Source organism: Hylobates moloch, unplaced genomic scaffold (genome assembly GCF_009828535.3).
Source record: "Hylobates moloch isolate HMO894 unplaced genomic scaffold, HMol_V3 SCAFFOLD_4, whole genome shotgun sequence".
NCBI lineage: Eukaryota > Metazoa > Chordata > Mammalia > Primates > Hylobatidae > Hylobates > Hylobates moloch.
In genome coordinates, this window is record NW_026652279.1 from 88240336 (window position 1) to 88261672 (window position 21337).

At 33.7% G+C, this 21337-nt stretch overlaps 1 protein-coding gene across 7 annotated transcripts in view; it reads right to left on the minus strand.

Moving 5' to 3' along the window:
• The window catches only part of PDS5B (PDS5 cohesin associated factor B), a 190245-nt gene that overhangs the window by 69736 nt on the left and 99172 nt on the right, over positions 1-21337 (minus strand). For all 7 annotated transcript variants that reach the window (XM_032150509.2, XM_032150506.2, XM_032150511.2 and 4 more), the window contains exons 11-17: positions 17958-18103; positions 14737-14888; positions 13455-13568; positions 7747-7828; positions 5109-5157; positions 2140-2279; positions 575-690 (exon numbers count right to left, since the gene is read on the minus strand). In XM_032150509.2, the coding sequence (XP_032006400.1) occupies positions 575-690; positions 2140-2279; positions 5109-5157; positions 7747-7828; positions 13455-13568; positions 14737-14888; positions 17958-18103 (799 nt within the window). The remainder of the gene's footprint in view (positions 1-574; positions 691-2139; positions 2280-5108; positions 5158-7746; positions 7829-13454; positions 13569-14736; positions 14889-17957; positions 18104-21337) is intronic.

The following is a 21337-nucleotide window of genomic DNA, read 5'->3' on the forward strand; positions in this document are numbered from 1 at the left end:
CACATTTCACAAAAGGGAATGCAGAGATAAAAAGAAACAAGTTTCCAACTTATCACAGGTAGTATCAAAGCTGAAACTTTAAATGAGGGTTGTTTTAAAAAACAACATTTTCAGTTCTCACATTATCTGTGAAAATGCATCATTTGTTCCTTTGCAACAGATTCACCTAGTTTCCCAAGGGTATAAATAAAATTTATTTATATTACCTAAATTATACAACTTAACAAAAACGAAGAGTGTCTGGTATACTGTTAACAGATAGAATTAGGCTTAGATTGACAATTTCTCACACAATTTGAACCAATCCTTAAAATTAAGATAAATAACAAGAATAACAACAAATATACAGGTACAGATGAGTGTGTGTATATATATATGTGTGTGTGTCTCTGTGTGTGTGTGTGCATATACAAACACAGATATATACAGAGGCGTATATACAGAGGAGTACACAACACACACAGATGTGTAGCTAGTTTGGTGCCTTGTATTAGCAGACACTCAACAATGACTGATTCCTGAATGTACAAATTAATGAACAGCAATGAGAACTTAGTATTTTATATACAAATACCTGATAGATTCGGTATCTATGTGCACAGGTGCTATCCTCTCCAAGAGAAACTTGATCATTTCCAGGAAAGGATTTGTAGGCTGTTTGGGGTTGCCCAACTTCTTAGTTATTTCACGCTGTAATACAGATTATTTCAGTATTACAAAAGTACATTTAAACAAATCATTATGGTAAAATATTAAGGACCAACAATAATTAAAACCATGTAGTACTGACGCTGGAATAAACAGTAAGAATTGAACAAGTCTAGAAAAAAAACTGAATTAAGGATTTAGCATATGAAAAAGGTAATATTTCAAGTAATCAGGGAAAAGGTAGACTAGTCAATACACTGCATTGAAATAATTGGATAATTTGGAATAAAAACAAAGTAAGGTCCCTGTCTCATATATTACATCAAAAATATTCCAAAAGAATAAAAATACGAATGAATAAAACCAAGAGTCACTGGATGCACAAACTTGAGGAAGTAAAATTATCAGAAGAGCTTGTTAAAACTATAGATTCCTGTATGTAACTCTGAAGATTCTCATATAGTTGATCTGGGGTGAAGTCAAGAATCATCTTTCTCTAAAAAGCATTTCAGAAGGTACATAGGTAACAGATTAAGAATCACTGACAACAATAAATATTTTCATTGACTTATAACAGAATAGGATTTCATAAGCAAGACAGCAAAGCCGAACACCATGAGGAAAATACTGACTTACCTAGGTAAAGATAGAAACTATGGTATGTAAAGAACATAATAAACAAAAAGAAAGGGTAAACTAAAACTGACAGAAAATTATCTGCAACTTAACAAATGCCATATGACAAACTCACCAATCAGTAAGATAAATACCATTCTATAAAAATAGGCAAATATTATAAACGCAACTTACAAAAGAAATATGAATGGCCAATAATCCCAAGGAGCAAAAATGGCCAGATGACTAGCGACTAACATATAGAAATACTATCAAAATAACTGTGTTTTTGTTTGGTTTTACTTGGGTTTTGTTTCCAGCAACGATACTGACCAATATTGTTGTGTGTGAGAAAATGGTCACTCTCATTACTGGTGATTAGCATAAAATTAATTCAGTTCTGGAGAACACTTTGCCAAAGCATATTAAAGGCTTTAAAAATGAGCTGTTAGCCCATGCAATTGTACTTCTTAGAATTTATTCTAAAGAAAGAATCAATACTGTGTAAAAATATTAATTGTATTCTTCATAGTAATCAAAAAGTAGGAAAAAATCTAAATGTGTAACATAGTGGACTACTCAACAAATTATAGTACATGTATTCAATGGTATGCTATGGAGCTATTAAATACTATAAAAGACTAATTAATGAAAAAGTAAAATGTACAAAACTATATGTATAATATCTCATTTTAGAAGGACATACACAATATTAACAGCAATTGTCTCTATGGAGAAATTATAGTTTATCTGCATTGTTATTTATGTGACATTTTTCAAATTTAATATAATGAATATAAATTACTTTTATAAAAGTGAGAGACAATAAAGAAGATTTGGGGGCTTTTTCAAACATCAGCTCTTTTCTCTCCTTACCACACAACCTTCAGCCTGCTTGCAGGAGCATGTTGGACTAACAAGTACTTCTAACTGCTTTCTTATTTTCTCATCATCTTCTAACACCTGTGTGAATTTCTTCATGAAATCCTGAGCCTTACCAGGATCGGGTAAATTTCCTTAAAATAAATTAAAGTTCAATTAAAATCAATATTTTTTCATTCTTAAAATAATAATAGGTCAATATTTTTCATTCCTTTTATTGCCTTAAAATCCTTACGTACAAATTCAGTTTAGTTTAACAAAATAAATTGTGAAACACCTTCAATAGTCAATTTTCACAAATAAAAATATATTTTCTAGAAATATAAAACAGGATCATTGTGAAGGGACATATATGCAAGGAAAGTCTAAAGTGGCTACTTCTAAGTAATCCCTTATAATATTTAAAGGCATCAAGTGTCAACCTGAATAATGCCAATTTTATTACTGTCCCCTTGAGCTTGTTGCATACATTGCTCTCTTACAATTTAAGAGATTAATCACTAAGTTTTACCTTTAAGAACTATTTTCCTGTATTCCCATTTATTGTTAAACCAACCCAGAGAGTTTACATATAACGCATGCTATCTAGCAGTGACATATACTGAGCAACCTATCCAGGTGTTACTGCTGGGTAAGTCATTACTGCATGGGAAAGAATGAGTCTTTGTAGAATCAAAAATGATTTTTATACTATTCTGCTAATGTGTCTATGTATCAAAATACTTATGAAAGCTAATAAAATGTTGACTGTGGTATCTTTTTTTCCTGGCTTCTTAACTGTTGTAGAGAGCCAGACTAGAATACAGCATCTCCGGTAACAGAAATTGTAAAATGGAACTTTGGCACTTTGTGAGGCCGAGACAGGTGGATCACGAGGTCAGGAGGTCAAGACCAGCCTGGCGAAGATGGTGAAACCCTGTCTCTACTAAAAGAATACACCTGCCCGGCGTGGTGGCAGATGACTGTAATCCCAGCTACTCGGGAGGCTGAGGCAGAGAACTGCTTGAACCCGGGAGGCGGAGAGTGCAGTGAGCTGAGATCTCGCCACTGCACTCCAGCCTAGGCAACAGAACGAGACTCTGTCTCAAAAAAAAAATAAAAAAAAAAAAAAACACAGAACTCTGTGGACTACCAAAATAGTAGTAGAAATTCGAGCGAATCCCAAAATACGAATATAGTAAATGTAGTCTTCCAGTTCATATACAATTCTGAAATCTCATTTTATGTCTTGGTGAGATATTTAATGACTTAATGTAGTTTAGAATCTAAAAATATATTAATCCTCCTAAATACTTCTGTATGACCTTTTCCTGTTTCTATAATGGAAAAAAATCTGCAAGGAAAGAGAACCACATTATAATACAACAGATAAATATGATCACTTATAAAAGATAAATGGAATGTTTTTATAAGTTCACACAATAAGCACCTGATGGCAAGCTGGAAAACTGCTAGTGCAGCACTTTGCAATCTGTGTTCCAAAGACCACTAGCAGTTCAGTGGAGTTTAACAGTGTTTAGGAAAAGGTATTTTTTCAAATAATTTTGGAAAGTGTTATTTTACAGCCCCTTCATAATGGATGGGCATCATAATAAAGGCTACAATAAGGCCTATTATTTCAGAAAAAAAAAGCAAAAGAGGAGAGGGAAAAGAAGGGATAAAGAAAACTCTTTCAATTTAGCATTCTATAAACATATATGACAATGAAACCCCTTTTTCTCACAATACTATCAACACCTGCAGGATACCAGCATTCCTTGAAACAGAATCTGGGAAATACTGAACTCACTGGAAGAAAACTGATAGGAAAAAAAAAAAAAGAACTTAGGGAATGATCTCTTTTAGGAGACAGCATCCATAGCCAAACTATAAAAAGGTGATAGGCCAGGCACCGTGGTTCACACCTGTAATCCCAGCACTTGAGGCCAGCAGTTCAGCACTAGCCTGGGCAACATAGGAAGACCTAGTCTCTTAAAAAATATATTTTTTAAATTAGCTAGGTGTGTTAACACATGCATGGAGTCCCAACTACTCAGGAGGCTGAGGTAGAAGGATGGCTTGAGCCCAGGAGGTCAAGATAGCTTTGAGTTATGATTGTGCCACTGCACTCCAGCCCTGGGCGAAAGAGCAAGATCTCATCTCTAAACATCAATTTTTTTTTTTAAAGGAATAGCACAAAACAACTTGCTTTAGCAAGTTATCCAGGGGACTGGAAAGTAGTTTTCCCAGGACAGAAGAACATTTTGGTCTTAAAGTTCTACTCATTCTAATATTCCCATTACTTAATCCAAAAGCCAGTGAGTTTGGTTTACTGTTATCTTCAGTGTCTTAACATTACTTTCATACACATCTTGGAATATTTAGCGTCTCAGATCCATCTTAAGATCTCTTCATTATCACCAAGTGGAAGCTCAGCAGAAGTATTCCTCCAGGTGTTTCTGATTATCCCTCCATCCATTTGCTATACACAGTGATCTTTGTGGTGGGAGGAAAAGCAAACGACCTGCAAAAACAGCAACTTTTCCCTACTTTTCCACTGAACAAAGGAGATGTTCCACATAATCCTTTTGTATTTACTGTTAAACGAAATACCGTTTTACTTAACATCACCTAAAGCAAAAAGGCAAATTAATTTTTTTTTCAAAGAAGCTGTTATGTATGAAGTTATTAGGTATATCCTTTATATTTTGGCTTGGAGTGAACTAGCTTCAGCTGGTCACATTAGAGCACGCAATACCAAACACAGATTCAGTTTTTACAAGTTTACATGATGATTTCAATAAACTCTTAAAAATAAATTTATGTATTACATCCTTTCTCCAGATTTAGCTCATATAAGACACTACAGAAAATTTAAAATTCCTATATAATCATAGCCTATAACAAAACTGCATGAAACATTTAAAATTATAAAAAATGTTCCAATTAAAATTACATTTTATACAGATTTTAAAATAACTTACTTGTAATAACCATCACTTTTGAAAATATGGCCTTGACACTGGCATCTGTCTGTAAATCACACAAAAAAATGCAAAATTAAAATTCCCTGACAAGAAAACTTCATCACACTCTGCAAAAAATTAGACAAGCATAACCCACTAAATGCTGCAGACCCATGCTCTTACCACTACTGTCACCTTCTTTATCTATTTTTATTAAACTCTAGATAAACTGGACAGGAGGTAGAAGTAAACTTCTCCACTTTCATCACGTCTTACCTCACCCTATTGTGTTAGCCTCCAAACAGAAATCAGACAGCTGCACTACATTTTGTAACAGGTACATATTTTGGGTTTTTTTTTTTTTTTTTTTTTTTTAGAGCTGAAAGAACAGGGAAAACTCCTACAATGTTTAGACCTGAGAATTATAAGGCATAGTCATGAAGCTTATGGGGAAGACACTGGAGAAAGACAATTAAGATGTGACTGACATGTAAAAAAGATGTTTCTAAGAGTGTTAGTTATGGGTTGCATCAGGGAAGTGTTATTTCAGTGAATTAATTCACTACATTATACCGTATGCAATACATTCATGTACTACTGCATGTAAAGTCACATGTATAAAAGACGTTTCTTAGAGTGCTAATTATTCACTGCATCAGAGTAGTGTTATTTTAAAAAACAGAAACAAAAAAGTCATTGAGCAAGTGTATTTAAAGTACTGAGCTAAATAAACATTGAACTGAAAGCAATAAATCGAATAAATACACAAAAAGACCATCCCTATTGAGAATGAGCTTGCTAAGAAGAACTGAGAGTTAAACTGTAATAAAGTTCAAGAATTAATTCCCAACTATTTGGAATTTAAAGCATCTAACAGCTGTCTAGCAACATGTAAGATGTCTATTGTTGCTGTTTTATTTGGGGGGAACGAAGCGGTGCTGGGCTATCCTCCTCCATTCTGTTACATTTTCAAACCCATCACACATGAATGAGAACTCCATCTTTAATGTGGATAACTGGGTAATTATTTTAAGACAAGCAAAAAGAAAATTCCACACTGTAGAAGAGAACTAAAACATTCTAGCTGAATTGAGACATTCTAGCTGAATTGAGTATTTAGTGATTTCATGTATGACTCAGCAGGAAAGTCTAAGACCCTCCCAATTTTTAACAAACAGGCAAAATGAAGAAGCTCCAACTAAATACATAAATTTCAGAGGAACAGTGAGAATCAAAAACAAAGTTATATTTGATTACAATCTCACACATCATGCTGTTCAACATATGATTTATACACTTAACATACTACCTGGATGCTATTATGATTTCGATAATGCCTAAACACAAATAATTTTATATACATGTTAAGTAAGAACATCTTAAAATTTTAATAAACACTCTTACATCTTTGGCCAGAAGCAGATAAATATACAGAGCTCCAAGTAGCAAAGAGAGGCACTTTATCAGAGATTATTAACGAAAACACACTAACTTACCACATTATGACACTAACTGAAACATGCTTATTGGCTAAAACATACTAACTTAACAGGGTTTAAGAGAAAGGAAACAGCAAAATCACTCAATTAGTTTAAAGTCATTTATTTTCAAGGAAAACATATTTTAACAGGTTCAATATAGTCAATAATCACAGAAAAAAGGTTATGTTCAATAAAACACAAAGAGGTCATTGTTAACCTATAAAACGAAAATACTACTCAAATGTAAGCTTCAATTAGGCAAAAAGGTGGTACAAAATGTCTTATTACTAGTGATCTGAAGGTTTAAAAAAATAGTGAGAGGGTCACTATAAACCACTCAAACAAATGGTGTGAGTTTTTTGATTTGTAGAGCAATTGGTGAATTTATGCCTAGGGAAAAGGTGAAAGTTTTCACCCCTTAGATGAAAACAACACTGCTCCAATGACCTCTGTCCTATGAAGTGTATGTGTGGAAGGGAGATTGAGAAAGAGCACTCTAAACTGAAAAAGAAAAAAGAATACTCTTGTTTTCCCTGAAGGCAATTTAAAATGACCAGGCACACTGCTTATTAGATGAATTATGCCTTTTACATGTCTACATACAGCATTTCAATGGAAAAAAAAAAAACCCTAGAATCATTCTAAATGATTGATAAAAGATAAAATATGATACATCCAATGGATGAATACCATCATTACATTATAAATACTAGGTAGTACATTAAAATCTCCATAAATATTAATTTTAAGTAAAAACATCAAGATACCTAACTATAATTACATAATTATTGAAACTTTTTAAAACCACAAGCATATACAAAAAAGTAGGGAACATCTTAGAGTGGCAACATAAAGCGTAATTTCTTTTGATTTTCTATGGTTTCAATAATGCTGAGTTATTGTTTACATCTTTATTTTAAAGCTACCAAAAAACTTTGAGTACATAGACCCACACTCTCTGTAATGTTGGGTATCACCTTTTGCAGATATAAACATTTATCACTTTCTATCTAATAAGTTTCTTAAAAATTAAGAGTTTTCTAAGCAAGGAATCCTAACCTCTACAATTACAACTTTTGCAAACAGAAAGAATTGTTTAACACATAGCAGCAATGGTAAATAGTAATTAAAATACATATTTTTAAAAAACATTGAAGGAAAAAATTCTTACTTACTTTGGGTTGCTTAATCAAGTCAAGCAAATCCTTTACTTGATGTCGGAGCAGATTTTGACATTTCCACATTTCATTCAATGCTCTGAAACACACAAACATACACATTTAAATAACAAAACAGAATAAAAATCTCTCTAGAATATTACTATTATATAAGGTTCAAATTATAAAAGGAGATGACAGAGATGAGATGAAATTCACAGGACTAAGCAACTGATAATGTGTAGAGATAAAGAATGGAATCAAATATAACACAGCAGGATCAAAAGAAATGATCAGTGGTCGAATTAGGGTAGGAATTAACCAGAGAAATTATAAATTTGAGAAATAAAGGAATAACTGACAGCGTAAGGTATTGTAGCAGGCAGGATGAAATGGAATCAAAAATATAAAAAGAAGAATTAGTTATTAGAGAATGGGGATACTTTTTCTTAAGACAAATCTTATTTAAATTTTAAAGTCTAGAATTATTCATAAGTGAGTATTTTTATATGTCAAAAACTCTGATGTTCTCTTAATAGGTGTATTGTTCTCAGGGAGAAATTTAAATCTAAAAATAATCATACAGGTCCTCAATATATAAGCAACAATATTGTATTATAATATTGTTTAATATATGATAATATATAAATATTATATTAACATATAGAGAATAATTAATGAAATACTTGATTACAGATAGAGCCACACAATTAAAAATTTTTAAGGAAATCTCCAAAAACAAGGAATACTTTTCATCAGTTTGTTTTCAATTATTCTACACTTCTATTAACCTCTATTACCATACATATGAAGCACTGCCAAAAAGCAGTAACACAGAGGCATATAAAAAACTCTTTTTCTTTTAATAGACAAAGAACACCATTTAATATTTTAATTCTCTCCTTTAACAATATGTTTGAAAAATGCCTTTGGATTTTTTAAAGGAGATAAACTAGTTCAAATTTGGGACACTTGAATTCCGTTATAGTAGTCACGTCAAAATGGTACTGGCAAAGCAACATTATTAGGACATTTTCATCTTAGAAGTTATATTTTAAATAGCTATACTTTACTAATTTCAAGTTACTAAGTTGTATAAATTTTCATAAGCACAGTTTAAGAATATAAACATTGAAAGCAAAATGTTCATACTCCAGAGGACTAAAAATCTAACAAGAGTTGTATGATTAAACTAATTTTCAAAGAAACGGGGTAGTCATTTGTAAAATTACTTCTGAACTCCAAAGTCAATGTATTCCCTCTTTCCTATACACTTAATCATTTTAACTTCTGAAAGGCCTAGATTTTGAAGCTTGCTTTCACTTAAAATAAAAGGGAAATTACTTTACTCATTAAAGATGAAATGTCAAGCTGTTTTAAAGCCCATTATAAACTATTATGGCTATAGCTTAAATCAAAAAGTGACCATCTCTAAGAACTTGTATTATAACATGTTTATAGGAACTGTCCTTTCAAGTATTTTAATAAAATTGTATTAACCAGCAAGGCAATCTGTGCCTGTTTACTGCCTTTATAAATAATTCTCTAAAAAAGGGAAAAAAGTTATACTAGGAGAAGCAGTATTACAATAGGAAAAATCTCTATTTAATATTAGTCTGAATTGCAGTTCTGTTGCTAAGTAAATGTAAAAACTCCAGTTACAGCCTGGATATTCTCATATTTGTTACCTGACATTTTAAATAGACAATTAGTTCCCACAATCTCCTTGTTACCAAACCACAAGTTTGCTGCAACTCGAAGAAAAAAGACAGCTACCATCAGGTTTCAGTCAGTGGCCTGTCCAAATGTTGAAGAGGACCTGTCCTCCAACCTTTAGCTCCCAACTGACAAATTACCCATTGGACTCTGTCTCAAAAAAAAAAAAAAAAAAAAAAAACTATCTAGACGCAAACTTGTTTAATAAAAGACAAGATCACAACAAAGATCCCGATACCATCTTCTACTACTGTCGCTAATAGGAGTTCTGGGGAACTTGTGAGAGGTGGAAGTACACACTGTTCTCTTTTTCAGTAATCAAGATATTTAGTTTACTTAGGAGCTTATTCAAAAACTGATTCACATAAAAAGTCTGAAATCTAAGAAATACTTTGTCTTCCCCAAAGAAAAGTAGTCAGAGAATAAAATATATAGCTCTTTCAACAAATAAGAGGAATCCTAACCAAACAAGTTCTTACCAGGAACATGCCTGACAAGCAGCTATTTTTAAGTCCCTTTCAAACTAAGTCGTAGTCATATATTCAAATGACTTCAGGACTAGAATGTAATTTAAATGAATAAAGAGGAACAGGTGCTGCAATACATAGTAGTGGGGAGTGTGGTGAAATCAGAACATTAATGGACCATAAAACTATAAAAGATCAATATTATCTGCATTCAGGAAAATTAAAGATAAGAAAATTTGATACTCAAAAGATTAGGAAAAATTTTAATGTCTGATAATACACAGGAGGATGCAGAAATCGATAAACCACTGGTAGGAGTATAAACTAGTATAATCATGTTGGAAAACAATTTGACACTAGTTTACAATGATGAAAAGGCACATAGAAACTCCACTTCTAGCTATATACTAGTGATTATGAACCTTGGTTGCCCATTAAAATCTCCTGAAAGGCTTTTCTAAAATCAAAATGCCCAGACTACACGCCAGACAAATTAAGTAAGTATCTCTGAAGGAGGGACTTAGTTGTCAATTGTTTAAACCTCCCAGGGTGATTTCAATAAGTAGCTAAATTTGAGAATAACTCATATTCATACCTTAGAGAAGAAACTCTTGCATGTGTATATTAAATTGAAAAGTATTTACAGTAGCACTATTTGAAATAGTAAAAAAATAAAAAAGGAAGTAATACAGACATCCATTTTCTGCATTGACTCAAATTTCTGATATCAAAATAATGGAATAAAATTATGGATTAATGACAGTGCAATTCTACATCACAGTGAAATGAATAAGGTACAGCTATGTATATTATGACTAAATCTTGGAAATAGAATAGAAAAAAAGACACACAACACTGTATACACAATTGTTTCTTTCATAAAATTCAAAAACAAGCAAAAATATATTACTGAGGGATACACATATATACACATACATATACATATACATGTTAAAAAAAATTTTTAAAGGAAACAAGAAACCAGGATAGAGGTTACCTCTGGGAGGAAGATGAATGGGAGAAAAGTTTACAAGTTGGGTAATAGATTCATAGGTATTTTTACTTTATTACTATGCTTCATAACATATATATGTGATTTATTATTACATAATAAAAAAGGTAATGGATTTTGGAGAAAACAACCACAGATAAACATAAAGTACTAAAATACTGGTAAGCATAATAGTTGGTCAGCTAATTACAAACAGCTGGTTAAAGTGAAATTCATCTAAAAAATGATATATATGTACCCTAAATGCTTTATCTTAAAACAGATAAATATCCATTCATTCACCAACCATTTTTGTAGAATCAAAGCCTTTCCTTTTGAGTACTGGTCCAGATTGGAATTTACTTTCGACTTTTCAATGGCATTACTTTTCAATATATCTCTTGTGAATGGCACTGTTTCACTTTTGAATTCAATTAAATATACTTATCATTTAAGTGATGAGTGATATCTGACATGTTTAGTTTTATAACAACTATCTATACTTTGTGTATTTGTTGTTATTTTTCTTGTTTTCTATTTTGTTTCTGGTATTAAAGTTTTCATTAATTATTTTTTGTTCCTCTGTGTTTGGAAGCTATACATTTTAACTGCTTTCAGAGGTGACTGTTAAATGCCCACTTATAACATAGTTAGTCAACATGTCTGCCCTCACTAACATGATAAAAGAACCTTGAAACACCTTCATACTCATTACTTAGCTATTACCTTACATGCTGTTATCTGATAGGACCCACCTGCAGTCAAAATTTTTCACAAAGGCATCAGGCATCAACCAGTCAGAACCATGGGAGACATTCCAGCCCTGCCCAGGCATGGCAGGACCATAGGAAGGAGGATTCCAGGGACACTCAGGAAATCTCACATAGTACTGCAGTGGTGTATGGTACTGGCTAAAAATTGGCCTACATGCTACCTACTTTTTAATCCACACTCCCAACCCCTTGCAAATAAAACTGTATTATTACTGTTTTTACGGTCCTTTATTATTTGTATTTATAGAAGTATTTCAAATTCTTGAATCTTATTACTTCTTTATAGATTTAATTTCCTTTCTTACCAAAACAAGGTTATTCTTTAGTAATTTTTTCAAGTAGGACTGGCAAATTCTTCATTTTTGCTTAAAAGTGACATTTCATTTTTACTCTTGAATGATAGTTGGGCTGAGTAGAGAAGTCTAGATTTACTATGATTTCCAATAGGTAGTTTCAAATATGATATAAATACCATATTTCATCCAATTTAAGGGGCTATCAATTAATTTTGCCATGAGAAAAAGAGCCACCAATTAGGCTATGACAAGCCAATAATTTTAGGATGTATTTCAATTCCAGAGAAAAGTTTACCAGTAATAAAAGTAAATATGAGAGTAATGTGTTTTACTACGTGTAGTGGAAAAAGAACAAGCTTTGGAACCAAGCAGGACTGAGTGCAAATCCTGGCTCCCTCTTACTCCTTGTGTGATTCTGTGGAACTTAACATTTGTGTGATTCATTTCATCATATGTAAAACAGGAAAAATATCACTTAAACCAGGGTTGCCAAGCTTTTTCTGTAAAAGGCCGGACAGTAAATATTTTAAGCTTTGTGGGCAATCAGATCTCTTTGCAACCTACTTTTCCGCTGTAGCACAAAAGCAGTTATACATAATACAAATTCCAGTGCCTGAAATACAGCAAGTAGGAAAAAAAAAATGTGTATTTCTCCCCTTTACAACCTTTTCCTCACTATTTCTGTATAAAACATAAACAGAAAATATAATTATTTCCATGGAAGAAATGAAGTCAAAAGTCTCATTAAACAGCGGTACAAATGAAAATTACATACAGCCCCTTAGATCTCTCAAATTTCTCAACATTTAACCCTTAATATTTGTAAACTACATTTGCTGGAATACTAAGGGTCTACATTTCCTAAAACCTAAAGCAAATCTCTAAGACTTCAATTTCCTAACCCTTAGTATGATTCAATTAGACTAGATGTCTTTTCCATGTCTAACATGCCAATGCCACCTTACCTAAACACCCAAAAGTACTTTTTGAATGACATGCGGTAATAAAAATGTATTTGTGCTTACTCTTATGTCAAACTATAACACGGTGCTGCTCAGGCTATGCAGCACAAAATTTGCAGCCTACTGCTCTCCACCGTAATGCAAATCAGTACACCAAGTGAGAATAAAAAGGTAGTATTTTCATAATATGAATGTTTCTAATGCCTTAAGGAAAACAAACAAAAAAGAATAGGTACATCAACGTTTCCTGAGACACCAACAATATGAATAGAAAACTCAAATCCTAAAAGATTTCATGTCAATCAACTCTATTTTTCAATTGCTTGTAATGGCTTAATCTCATGTTTAAAGTGGTACTTTCTGCAAAAAATAGCCAAGTACTATATTATGACATAACCCTTTAAACAATGTTTACACTACATAGATTACATTTTAAAATACAGGTGTTTGTAGTTTCTTTTCCATAAAATACAATATATTGCAAAAGATGAAAAGAACAGAGTTTGATATTTGAAACATACTTCACAGCATTTAAATCCAGTGTGGCATACAAGTAATATAAGCATTTCATCCGTTCTGTAGTTTCTAAATTGTGGGGAACCATGTATTGAGCAAAGATCCGTTCAACAAGTAGTCTACAAAAAAAGCAGAGAAGGCATTGTATTGATTTTTTTGTAATGTTCTAAAGTTGTATATAAAATTTCAAAACTATGTAAAGAACATATATTAAAGAAGTTCCTGCTGCTCTGAGTGGAAATGAGATTTCCAAATCAAAACCTTCTGTCTGTAGATAGAAAGGGACCAAAACAGGATTTAGCTGGATGTACTGAAAACAGCCCTACACCCAGCTAAGACAACTACCAGCTTCAGGATGTTGGGCACATTATGTACCAGGGATTTTTTCTTTATCTGTATAATACAGTTTTAAAATATGCCAGGTCCTTTCAAATGCCAAGTTCTAAATTTCTAAGTCAAAACTAAAGAAACTCTTAAGATTCTTTTGCATTTTCATAGGCATCATCATGAAAACAGACCTGGCTAAAAGTACTTTAAAAAAGTCCTAAAAAATCATAATGTAATTCTTTGTGCACTGATGCCATACCCTCAAAAAGTACAAAAACTTCTATTTTATAAAAACAACTATAAAGTTTCATAGATAATCCAGTTTTTAGTATCTATGCCTCTTAAAATTTTAGTGTGACCTGCTTCTTAATTTTCTCATTCTGATCTGCTACGGGCAAAATCATTTGGTCTCCACTAATAACCTATCAAATCATTTCAGACTATAAGCAGGATTTAGAGCTCTATTAACTAATAAATGACTGCAGTCCATACAAGATCTAATCTTAGCCTGGAATGGAAAAAATATTAAGATTATATTCAGATAATGTGTTTTTATATAAATTTATAAACTGTTTTTTAGCCTTCAGTAGAAATTGTTTTTAAATGTGTAAAATCCAACAGGTTTTTAAAGTTTTATTTGAAAAAAATTAATGAAGATCCTTGTAACACAATTACCTATGAACTAAAATTATAACTATACACATACCTATTTTTAGATATTACTGTTCAAATACAGTATACGAAAGTGGAACGTAAAACCTGTACCCATCCCTAAAGTTATATGTACATTACTGCTTTATTTATGGCTTGGGTGGGAATGAGCCCAGTCACTCACTACCATTACCTTGTACTAAAAACTGAGGGAAGTGTAAGGTCATAAAGAAAACAGTTTGCATAAAACAATGAATCAAGTTATATAACATTCAAAGTCACCAAATATTTATAGCATCCTTAACTTACCGATCATCAATACTATTTTGATAATATATATGTAGCAATTTGTCTTTGATCCATGCTATTTGTTTTGCGGCATCTTTTCCAGCTGCTGATTGTAAAGCATATTTCTTATAAATTTGGGCAAGTCCCATCATGGCTTCTTTGCGTACTCTCCACTTAAAAACAAAAAGTTTTATTTATAAAGTAAAACGGCTTCCATTATATAAATTAAGAAAAGTCTAGTTTCCTAGTTTTGTGTTTTCCTTCCCTTTATACGTTTTTTTAAGTCTCAGATACTAAATATCAATTTATAATTACTACGTTTATAAAAAAAGCACACAACTATCACATAAATATTTCTACCATGTAAAGTATGGGAGAAAAATCAACACGTGTAAAGAACTTTAATGCTTTCATGTCTTAAACCTATCACCTATGCCTGAAAACAAAAGCTAATCACACTCTACATACTGTGACTTAAAATTGGTGAGGAAAAACAAGCTACCAAAATTTTTGTTCATGCATTTTTAGAGACAGGATCTCTGTTGCCCAAGTTGGAGTGAAGTGGTGCAATCACAGCTCACCAAAGCCTCGAACAACTGGGCTCAAGCAATCCTCCCACCTCAGCCTCCAGAGTAGCTGGGACTACAGGCATACAATGCCACACCTAGCTAATTTTTTATTTTTGTTTTTTGTAGAAACAGGGTCTATGTTGCCCAGGCTGGTCTCCAAGTCCTGGCCTCAAGCAATCTTCCCACCTCAATCTCCTAAAGTGCTGGGATTACAGGCGTGAGCCACTGCAGCCAGCTCAAGAAACCAAACATTAAAAGACAAAGACAGAATTAAATGGATAAACTGTGACCCATCCCTCATAATTTTTTTCTAAATTGTAGTCTATATTGAGCATACTTACACTATTACAAATAATAGTAATTAAGATGTATTAAAAGCATATATGATATTGGCTTTATCAAATGCTGAATGTAAAAATACTTATCAGTGGTCCATTCTGTACATCTGGGACTGAGTTGAAGTATAAGGGAAATGTATTCAACTTTTTTTTAAAAAGTGTATATTTGTTACAGTGCATCTGGCATTAATTATCTTAGAATAAGTTCATTCTTTAATTTTACATAAACAGCACTGTAATCAAAAGGAAGCTGGTAATGTTGAAAACATCATGAATCTGCAGAGATTATTAATTTTTTCCTTTGTGGTTCTTTTTCTTTTGCTATGGTCTGTCATTCATAGCAACAAATTATTCCCTTGGCTTTTCTTTCACTTAATTACAGTATATTAAGAATAGTTCTTATCTCATTCATCCACCAACTACTTATTGAAATAAAAGACTTCTACAAGTCTTATAAGATTTCAGGCCAGTCATGGTGGCTCATGCCTGTAATCCTAACACTTCGGGAGGCCGAGGTGGGAGGATGGCTTGAGACCAGCCTAGGCAACATAGTGAGACCCTGTCTCTAATAAAAGAAAAAAAAAAAAAAAAATGGCTAGGCATAGTGGGACGTGCCTGTGGTCCCACCTACTCAGGAGGACTGTTGGAACCCAGGTAAAGGCTGCAATGAGCCGTGATGGCACCACTGCACTCCAGCCTGGGTGACACAGGGAGACTTTGTCTCAAAAAATAAGTATTCAATTTGTTTATAAAAACTTTGTATCTCTAACTCCCTATGCTGTATCTCTTAATTCCCTTTTCTTCAAAGGGAATTTAAAGATACATCATATTCTAATATTACCAAGAACATATATATAGTCAATTATTTTTCAGTGCTCAATTTTTATATGAATGAACCAAGCAACCATACAACATAACATGATGATCAAAAATATACATTACGATCCCAACAATACACAAAAACAGCTCAAATTCTAAGTCTAGCTGCGAAAAAAGGTATTTAGAAGGCTATTATCCTATGAACAATGCAAATATCCTTTCCCTCTTCATGCCTTTTGGCCCTTTTCACTAATACCACAACGAAATATTCAATAAATATAAGTCCAAGTTTATCAGTTAAAATAAATTGTTCTGGATACCGACAGATTTGAAGGGAAAACCATGCGCTTCTTGCCCACTTATCCTCCATGCACCACCAGCATTATCAAGGAGAGTATTAAACAGGGGAGATGGCACAATCAACCTGTTACAATGTTTTTTTTTTTGAGACGGAGTCTCGCTCTGTCGCCCAGGCTGGAGTGCAGTGGCGCGATCTCAGCTCACTGGAAGCTCCACCTCCCAGGTTCATGCCATTCTCCTGCCTCAGCCTCCCGAGTAGCTGGGACTATAGGCGCCCGCCACCACAGCCAGCTAATTTTTTGTATTTTTAGTAGAGACGGGATTTCACCGTGTTAGCCAGGATGGTCTTGATCTCCTGACCTTATGATCCGCCCGCCTCAGCCTCCCAAAGTGCTGGGATTACAGATGTGAGCTACCGTGCCCAGCCTACAATGTTTTAAAGAATTTACCTAGTCAAAGATATTCCAACAACCTATAAGCAGGCCTCCCACTTTCTTTGCTAATTAGCGCTTAAATAAGTCAGAAAGTCTCACCCTTCACCAAAATTACTCTTATGCCTAAATGAGGCTTAGATGCCATTATGGCAATCAGGAGGGGGACAGAATGAACATTCATCAAAGTATTTCCTGAGTGCCTAATATATTCCATGCAGTATGAAACACAAACATAACAAGTTCATTGTTTAATGAGTGGAGCTAGTGGGTACTCATTCAAAAAAGCTGGCTTGAGGTCACAGAAAATAGGCTAGAGGCATGGTGCTCTATCGGGTTTAGCTTTGCTAAATTGAAAACATCTTTCATTTTCTATTCCATGTTGATTATAACACAACCAGCTAGACAACTATCAATTCATACCCATATAACAACAGCCCTGAAAGGAGAAAGAAAAAGAAGAGTCAACAACATAAGAGAAGTTGTATCTCAGGCCTTTACAAAAGTCCCTTATCATTAACACTGGTATACAGGACAAACATTGACTACCATTAAGAGCTGTCTTATTTTTAGGATTAGAACAAATATCTTTAATGAAGAAAAACTGATGCAATTTAATGTAACAGAAAGTAAAACCTCATAAAGGTAATTTTAAATATTAAAATGCCTCCACTCCCCTAAAAAAGGCTAATTATATTTAAATATATATAAATATATTTTCAAATACTGTTAAACTTCAAGTATTAAAAATGAAAACTTAGTAATAATTATTTATTCATACTTACTCGTTTGTCTAATGTTCTCTCTCTCACAAAATTAAGTAAGTGATCATTGACCAGAAGAATATCCTTTTTAGCAGCTGTAACTATTGACACAATAACATCATGTCTAATAGCTTCCTCAGGGTCATGTGACCTCACTTTAAGATACTCTGAAAGATAACATTTTATTACAGTGGAAATTTTAATAACTAAAATATTTTTAAAACACTGCATGATACCCTTGAAAATAAGCCCTAGCAAAACAATACCTAAGTAGAAGTTTCAAGAAAATTAAGAGCCCAGAAAGAAAGGGAAGGAAGAAAGAAGGAAGATTAGTTCTTCAGTCAAAAAAGAGCCGTGACATCCAATTGAGTAGTAAGAGCCTCCTCTCCATTTGGTAGATTGGGAACTTGATTAAGAATTCACTAACCTGGCCGGGTGTGGTGGTTCACGCCTGTAATCCCAGCAATTTGGGAGGCCAAGGCGGGCAGATCACTTGAGGTCAGGATTTCGAGACCAGCCTGACCAACACAGAGAAGCCCCTTCTCTATTAAAAATACAAAATGATCCAAGGGTGGTGGCACATGCCTGTGATCCCAGCTACTTGGGAGGCTGAGACAGGAGAATCACTTGAACCCAGGAGGGAGAGGCTGCACTGAGTGGAGATCACACCAATGCACTCCAGCCTGGGCAACAAGAGCAGAGCTCCGTCTCAAAAAAAAAAAAAAAAATTTAAAGGCCAGACGTGGTGGCTCACACCTGTAATCCAAGCACTTTGGGAGGACGAGGTAGGGGGATCACTTGAGGCCAGGAGACTAGCCTCACCAACATGGTGAAACCTCGTCTCTACTAAAAATACAAAAAAATTAGCCAAGCATGGTGGCACACAGCCATAATCCCAACTACTCGGGAGGCTGAGGCAGGAGAACTGCTTGAACCCAGGAGATGGAGGTTGCTGTGAGCTGAGATCGTGCCACTGTACTCCAGTCTGAGTGACAGGGCGAGACTCTGTCTCAAAAAAAAAGTTTTTTAAAAGGGACAAATAACAAGAGGAGATCACAACAAGAGATGTGTCGACAAAATTTTGGCAGATGGACAACAAGTAAATGTCACAGGACAAAGGAAAAGGATGAAACCCAAATGGGAAAGAAAACAATAAACAAGCTTATCTCCACAAAGAACACTGAAAACATTTAAAACAGTTTAAGAACCTATAAGAATGGTTAAAAACAAAAAGACTGAAAACACAAAATGTTGTCAAGGATGCTAAATGACTGGAACTCTCATTCATTGCTGGTACAAATGTAAAACAGTATAACTAATATGGAGAACTGTTTTCACTGTCTCTTATAAAGTTAAACATGTATCTACACTATGACCCGCAATTTCATTACTGTTTTCAAAAAGAAATAAAAACATAAGCCCACAGAAATACTTGTATAAGACTATTCACAGTAATCACTATTAATAGCCCCAAATCAGAAACAACCCAGATAACCATCAAAAGAAGAAGTGGATAAACAAATTATGGTATATTCATACAACAGAATAATAATAAAGAATAAATTAACAATACAGGATAAATTTCAAAAACACGTTACGTGAAAGCAGCCAGATCTCTCTCCATTCCCCACCCTCAAAAAGAATAGTACACACTGTATGATTCAACACATATGAAATTCAAAAACAGGCAAAACCAACCTACAGAAATAGAAACCAGAAAATGGTGAGAGAACTAACTGGAAGGGGATATAGGGGGACTTTTTGGCATCATGGAAATTCACTGTCTCTTCAAACATCAAACTGAACACTCAGGATCTGCACATTTTAAGTTAATTACACTTCTTTTTCTAAGTTTAAAAAAAAAAAACTGTAGAAAAGACTCTGATATTTTCTCTAAAATATAGATAAATCTGAGTTAGGTGTTCAGGTAGTCATCCAAATACCTTATCAATTAGGATTCACAGAGCTTTCCATATCCCCCTGTGGCAGAGAATAATTAAGTGAGAAACTTGTGGAGGCATCTGTTATCTATGTCATATCCAAACATTTAAATATTACAATATATACTACTTCATTATAAACTACTTCCCTTTTGTTTCTCCTGTATATTACAAATAGGGCAATTAATTTTTTAACTTTTTAAGTGGATTGTTTTATCTATTCATTTTATTTAAGGATCTCCAAGGGAGAATTACAAATTATTTGCTTAAAAAGGGAGGTACTGGGTCTGATAAGGTTGAGAAGCACTACAATATAAGGTTCACATGGATAAAGTGAAATGATCCTGCAAGTCAGGAATGAAGCTGGAGAAATGTAAAATGGAACAGGGTATATAGGGTTTAAAAGAAAATAACTGAAGATGTGACTGAAACCAATTAAAAAAAAAAAAAAACCTCGCTTTTTTTTTTTTTTTTTTTTTTTTTGAGACTGAGTCTTGCTCTGTCACCCAGGCTGGAGTGCAGTGGCACGATCTCTCGGCTCACTGCAACCACTGCCTCCCAGGTTCAAGCAATTCTCCTGTCTCAGCCTCCTGAGTAGCTGCGATTACAGGCGTGCACCACCACACCCGGCTAATTTTTTATTTTTTAGTAGAGGTGGGGTTTCACCACGTTGGCTGGGCTGGTCTCAAATTCCTGACCTCAAGCGATCTGTCCACCTCGGCCTCCCAAAGTGCTGGGATTACAGGCGTGAGCCACCATGCCCAGCCTCAAGCCTCACTCTTTCAAACAAAAGCAAGGATTGCTTTATTACTCTTACACTTTTATCACTTTATCTAGCAGTGAAAACCTCTGAAACCTGCCGTCATATTTCAGGTAGGGGAGAAAGAAAGAATCTTCTATAGAATGAGATAACAGAAGGATAAAGCAAGCCCTCATCTGTAGCAACAGCGAGTAGAAGTTAAAAAGCAAGAAATGACTGACTCTCTACGGCTACTGGGAAAGAGGAGATAGGAAGCCAATATGAGCCTAAGAAGGAAAGGTATACATTGGCAGGATATTTCCAGCACTGTCTCCCTCCTACTCAGTCAGTATAAATCCTTTGTGGCCTATGTAACCTAACATGACAGCAAGTTCAATGAAAGAGAAATTCTATTTAGCCATGTACAAATCAAATTGGTGCACACTGCTACACATTATCAACAGCAAAAAAGCAGGGGTCGGGTTTTACTTAATAACTGAAAAACATGATTTAAATATTTCAATAAAAAAACTGAAAATCAGCCTGGGCAATAGAGTAAGACCCTGTATCTTAAAAAACAATTTAAAAATCACAACTAAGCAATAAACCTTACTTTTAAAAAATTCAAAATCTAAAATGAAAGCATGAAAATAATAATGTAGCATAAATATTAAAATTATCATTTTGATTATATATCACTAAAATCATTTTCTAGAAAAAAG